Source organism: Salmo salar, chromosome ssa14, assembly GCF_905237065.1.
Source record: "Salmo salar chromosome ssa14, Ssal_v3.1, whole genome shotgun sequence".
Taxonomy (NCBI): domain Eukaryota; kingdom Metazoa; phylum Chordata; class Actinopteri; order Salmoniformes; family Salmonidae; genus Salmo; species Salmo salar.
The window spans coordinates 65003128-65009127 of record NC_059455.1 but is presented as its reverse complement, the minus strand read 5'-3'; the positions used below and the strand labels follow the sequence as shown (position 1 = coordinate 65009127).

At 39.6% G+C, this 6000-nt stretch overlaps 1 protein-coding gene across 1 annotated transcript in view; it reads left to right on the top strand.

Annotated features, from left to right (window-relative positions):
- Window positions 1-2146: 2146 nt before the first annotated feature.
- Window positions 2147-6000, top strand: part of LOC123726588 (uncharacterized) — a 31394-nt gene continuing 27540 nt past the window's right edge. The window contains exons 1-2 of the mRNA XM_045693689.1: window positions 2147-2364; window positions 4109-4192. Coding sequence (XP_045549645.1) covers window positions 4125-4192 — 68 coding nt within the window. The 5' untranslated portion in view covers window positions 2147-2364; window positions 4109-4124. The remainder of the gene's footprint in view (window positions 2365-4108; window positions 4193-6000) is intronic.

The window sequence follows — 6000 nt, the reverse complement described above, 5'->3', positions numbered from 1 at the left end:
GCTACGCACAAGCCTACAGGTGCGTGTCTCTAGTCTGACTCCCCCGACACCAGCACCAGGCTCCCAGTGCGGCAGCCCAGCCCAACTCGTCCTACTCTTTCCCCTAGCACTAGCCCTGAGGTATGTGAGCCTATTTTTGTTTTGGGGTTTATTTTTGTATTTTATTTTTGTTATTTGCATCCGGGGTTTTCACCTTTGGGGGGTGCACTGTCACGTTCTGACCTGTAAAGGTTTTATTTGTTAGTGTTTAGTTTGGTCCCGACGTGGCAGGGGGTATTTGTTTTATGTGGTTCAGGGTGGTTGTGTGTGTGTGTCCATGGAGAGGGGTATTTGATTTATTAGTCCAGGGTTTTGGTTATAGTTTATTTCTCACAGAACAATGTTCTGTCTAGTCATTTGTATGTTTAGTTAATTGGTGTTGGGGCCTTCAGTTGGAGGCAGCTGTCTATCGTTGCCTCTGATTGAAGGTCCTATAATTAGGGGTGTAGTTGTATTCTGTTTTGTGCTTGTCACCTGACAGAACTGAGTGTTGTTTCTGGTAATTGTATACGTGTTTATTTTGTTTCTCCTTCTTATATATTAAAAAGAGAAGATGAGTATACACTTCCCTGTTGCGTCTTGGTCCTCCACACACGACAATCGTTACAGTGATTGCTTCATTGAGGGGAGTAAGTAGTACCAAACATCTCAGTTCTCCCAAAGTGCACCTATTCAATTCTCGGCATGTAGAGGAAATATGGCGCAAACTCATTTTAGCCCATGCATATGCTTTTAAATTTATGGCGACTAGTGAATAATATTATGTGCGCCCTTCAGGAGAAGTGAGTGTTTGTCATTAAACTGAATTGAAATCATGATCATCATTAGTTATTTGTTACACAGACATCTGACCAAATTATGTTAAAATATTTACAGGCCACTCAAAACGACAAATTAAGAAAGACTACAAATGAAACGCTTCACCCACATTCAAAGTATGTCTACAAGAACAAATATAGCAAAATACTGATTGTTTGCTATTTCAGTTGTCATTGACTGGCATTTCCCCTCATCCCAATTCACATGTCACGTCTACATTGTGTAGAACCTTTCCATTTAACTGCATAGTAGGCCAGCCAACATGGGACAAGTGCTGGGGAAAAAACAGTGACATGCTAGATTAAACATCAAAGTTTGGCAGGATGTCATCCAGAATGTTGAAATTTAAAGCCATGTGCAAGGGGTCAAAGGTCACAATCGGGCAGAATGGGAAGTATCACCAATAACCAGAGACTGGATGCATTAGTAGTATATTTGTAGCTCAAGAGCTAACTTGAGGTGTGTGGGGTGGTAGGGGCTAGTTCCCATCAAATAGAAGGAATGAAGTGACACCTTGTGTAGAATGTCCTTAATAGTTATAACATATGTTGTGGAGTAACAATATAATCCTTGTCTGCAAAAGCCAACTTTTACCTGGGGGCATGCTTTGTAGACCCTTCAAAGGCGTTCCCGATACCTGGTCCCCATGAAGAAAGTCACATGTTAAGATAGTTTAGAAATAGTAGTATTAGTTATGGTGGTGAATTCCCAAAGGAGAGGTTGTGAGTTAAAATCCTTGCAAGAGCATGCCAACTTGCTTTTGTTGCCTTGACAGAACAATGTTGAGGTGGGGTTCCGGAAGGACGTTAGACAGCAAGGTAAATTGGATTATAAAAATAAAACATTTCGGCGCATGTGACAAATACAATATGATTTGTTACACATGAAAACATGTTGTGAACCTGGTGTGACATTAACGAAGCTGTGCTGACACCTAGTGGACATCAACAGGAACTACACACCACACAAACCTTAAAACAGATGGGATGCTTTACATACGTTGCTCTTTTTTATTAGTTACTAATATATATGTCCAATAAACAGACGTTCAAAAATCGGAATGTAAAGCACAAACGACTGGAAAGTTCTTCAAAAGCAGCTGTAGTGAATCAAGCATCTTGAGGTTACCTGAAATTTAAATGTTCTAATTTCTTTAATCTTTAACTAGGCAAGTTGAACTCAACATCGACACAGACACAAGTTAGCTGATATATTTGGGAAACAGGATTAACACAGAGAGAACTTGGCAAAATTACAATGTGTGTTTCTGTAGTACGAGTAGGCTGGTGTATACAGTATCATCGGTAACAATTGTGTACAATCCACCTAGCTAATAAAATACTGGGGCTGGCAGTCATTAGTTACATTTCAACCATAGCGATTCCCTAATTGAGGCGCAACAGAGTTCACCGGCGAATGCAGGTACACCGGAAATAATAACTAAACCAACGAACGAGGAATGGTGGAGGCTACCAGAACGAAGAGACATTTTTCCGAATAAACGTGGTGAGTGAAAAACGTAATTACATAGCTCACTCTCTACCCGGTATCTCATTCTACCGTTATACGACTTTGTATGCGTTGTTTGTTGACAACCTTGATATTTACGAAGTTTTTCGAACGGATTCCTGTTGGAACGTTCCACAAATTATACCCACCTCTATAGCTAATATTTTCATTGAAAACCTTGACAGATCAGTGAAAATGTATAGTGGTTTGAAAAATGTCGTAAAAAGATATAAATCAATCTCCATAACATTACATACTAGCGATTACAACCACGTTGTTTTATTCCATACTTCACTTACCGGGAAAGAGAATGATCGCATGGAATGACGGGTACGTTCCAAGTTGTCTTTTTTGTCGAAGTCATGATGCGCATTTGTGTTGTAGGTCAACATACACAGATTCTGCACAGAATAAGAATATACATTCAAACTGCCTGGAAGAGCGTTTCTTAGATTCATTTAATTTGATATTCTTATATAAACCGAACAACACAGAAAGTAACCTCCCCTGCAGCCGATTGTGTTGACGAGCTGGAACGCGCTCCGCATTACGTTGGGTTGAAGTTGCCCATCTACAGTACCGATCTTGGGTCAGTTTTTTTCGTTATTTTCTCGTACGACTTGGGGAGAGAAAGCAACATCACCCGCAACGGTTTTGATCGGCCAACCAGGGGCGGAAATCGCGGGGGGGACACCCCCCCCCCCATCCTGGGAAAAATATGAAAAGTCCCCCCCAATATATCACTGAAACATAACTGTCATTTAAATAATATTAATAATACGCAATGAAAGCAATTGTGCTGATTATAGACACTTAATAGCGCGTTTTTAAGTTTCAAAAGATTGCGACCCCCCCCCCCACCCTTTTCCTCACAATGGTTTGATCCACTGGCAAGGTAACAGAGGGGTCGTAGCCACTGTCTGAAAGGCACTCAATGAACATAACTGACGTGAGGTTAATCCAGTCAATCGCGCACACACACTAGCTGAATATGCAGAGCTAGCGCGCAAATATGAACTATTAAGCTAGCTAGTACCTATTCCATTTATGTGGCCTCGTCAAAGATGGAATCTTTGCTATCGTCAATTTATTCCGAGATCAGCATGCAGATGATGTAAGTTAGTGCTTCAAAGTCCCTGTGATAAGGTTAGCGATAAACTGAAATCCAAACTGAACAGAACTACACTCTCTTCTACCATTGTCTTAAATATATTTAATGGACTCGTTGCAAAAGCTAAATTGTCGCAAGGGAACTTTTATTTATTTATTTTATTTAACCCGGGTAGCAAAGATTATAGCAAACTCCACTGAAAATGAATTGGTGCTCGCTAGCTTTGCAAATTCAGCTATTGTTGGAAGCCAGCCAATATGAAACAAACTATTAAAATTACAAAAGGTTGCAGCATATGTTGTGTAAATGGTGAACTCATACAGCTGTCAACTCTTGTCATTTTAATCCGTTTCACATTTGCTAGCTACCTTTTAGATCGAAGCCCAAATAGAATGATAAAAGATAAGATGATAGAAGCCCATCTCCTACTGTAAATAACCTACACACTGTGTGTGTGTAGCCAGGTAGAAAAATGGCAGAAAAATAAAAGACGGACATCAGAATATTTTTCAGTACACCAAAACGCAAAGTAAGAACCCTAGTAGCCTAATATCTCAAAGACTAGTTGATAAAATGTTCATAAGAAAGAAATGAAATTCTAATGGAAATGTTTCACAATGATGTCATTAGGCAGAGCAGGCAACAGATGGCACACAGACAGCAGAGTTGGGGACAGATATGCAGGGACAGACTGGCAGAGACAGGGAGTCTCAGGTAAGTTTGAGTCTTTGTTTGGCAACATTATGAAAGGTTCTCCATTTTTTTAACTTGTAAAATAGGAACATAATTGGAAAATGCCATGGATACCCCCAATCTCAACTTAAACTGGTGACTGAACTAAGATTTGTTAAAGGCAATGGTATTGCTGTTGTGAGTAGTTGTGTAGTTTTGGGTACCGGTAGTTAGGAGTACGGCAAACACCTTATTTCTTTGGTTCCTCAATATACATTTACCATATTACAATGTAGGCTATGTGTTACAGCACTACTTTTGGTGTCCCCCTCAGGAATTGCTCTTGAGAAAATTTCATGTAATTGTCCCCCCCAAAGTTGATATCAGATTTTCGCCCCTGCGGCCAACATATGTTTTCTGACTGCAATGAGCTCAACAACACCCCAAAATATTAAGTGAAATCACGCATAGAAAACAGTACTTGCCATTGACAATGTATTTACATTTTCTCTGGCAAAGAACCCAAACAGTGCCATTACTCCAAGTAATCTCTGAACGGTTTCAAAATGCCTACCTGTTGAATATCCTCTTGTCTGCAGCAAATAAATGTATCGGATGAGTGGAGCTGAAGATTAAATACATTTCTTTCAATGGAAAAATCACCCATAAAATACATCTGAAGACAATGTATGTGGGCTGAACATTGGAACCTCGCCAATATTATTGTGTAGACATGACTTAGTCTTAAAGTAACCAAACATTTGTTAATGTTATTTTATTTCTTGTATTTATTTCATTATTACTTTATAGAATTTAGTTTCTTAATTCTATAGTTATATTGTTTGTTGTATAGCCTGTATCTCAGACGACCAGAACCTTAATAACAATCCCCATACTTACGTCACAAACAATATTTACACTAGTTGACACATAGTAGGATACTGACTCTCACTCCACGGTGGTCGTGAATGGGTATGAGGGCTGGACACGCCTCGACCCAGACCCTACTGTTGTCTATTACACATACTAATGCCTCGTTCAGGTGCTATCAGAGTTCTCGGAAATTCATAGTTCCGACTGGGAAATTTCACTTGAATGACCCTTCAAATAGGAATTACAAGTGGGAAATTAGAAAATGATGTTGCCTATCTTATTGGTTTAAGAATTGTTCCGACTTCAAAAGCACTTTAACACAATCATGTCGGAATTACAACTTTGTAACAGCCGTCGAAGGGAGTAGACCAAGGCGCAGCGGGTTGAGTGCTCATAATTAACTTTATTTAGAACACTAAACAAAACAAGAAAAACAAGACAGCCAAACAGTACTGTCAGGTACACGAAACACTGAACAGAAAATAACCACTCACAAACACAATGAGGAAAAAAAAAAAAACCTACTTAAATATAGTCTCTAATCAGAGGCAACGAGATACAGCTGCCTCCAATTAGAGACCAATCCCAAACACTTCCAACCTAGACAACCTAGAATAAACATAGAAATAGACTAACATAGAACATAACCCAAAAACCCCGAAACACACAAACCAAACACCCCCTGCCACGCCCTGACCAAACTACAATAACAAATAACCCCTTTTACTGGTCAGGACGTGACAAACTTCCCATTTTCCCATTTCCCACGAGAATGTGAAGCCAGCATAACACTGCATTCAAGTGCTAGTCGATACTAGGAAACTGACATTTCTGACTTGCTAACTGGTCGAACGCGTTACAGTAGCCTAAGTATATAACATGATTGACAGGACCGTAATAATCATAATGGAAAGGCTTTGGAAGTGCCATAAGTGTAAGCCAACATAAATCATTATTTTACATTAACCTGTTTAACA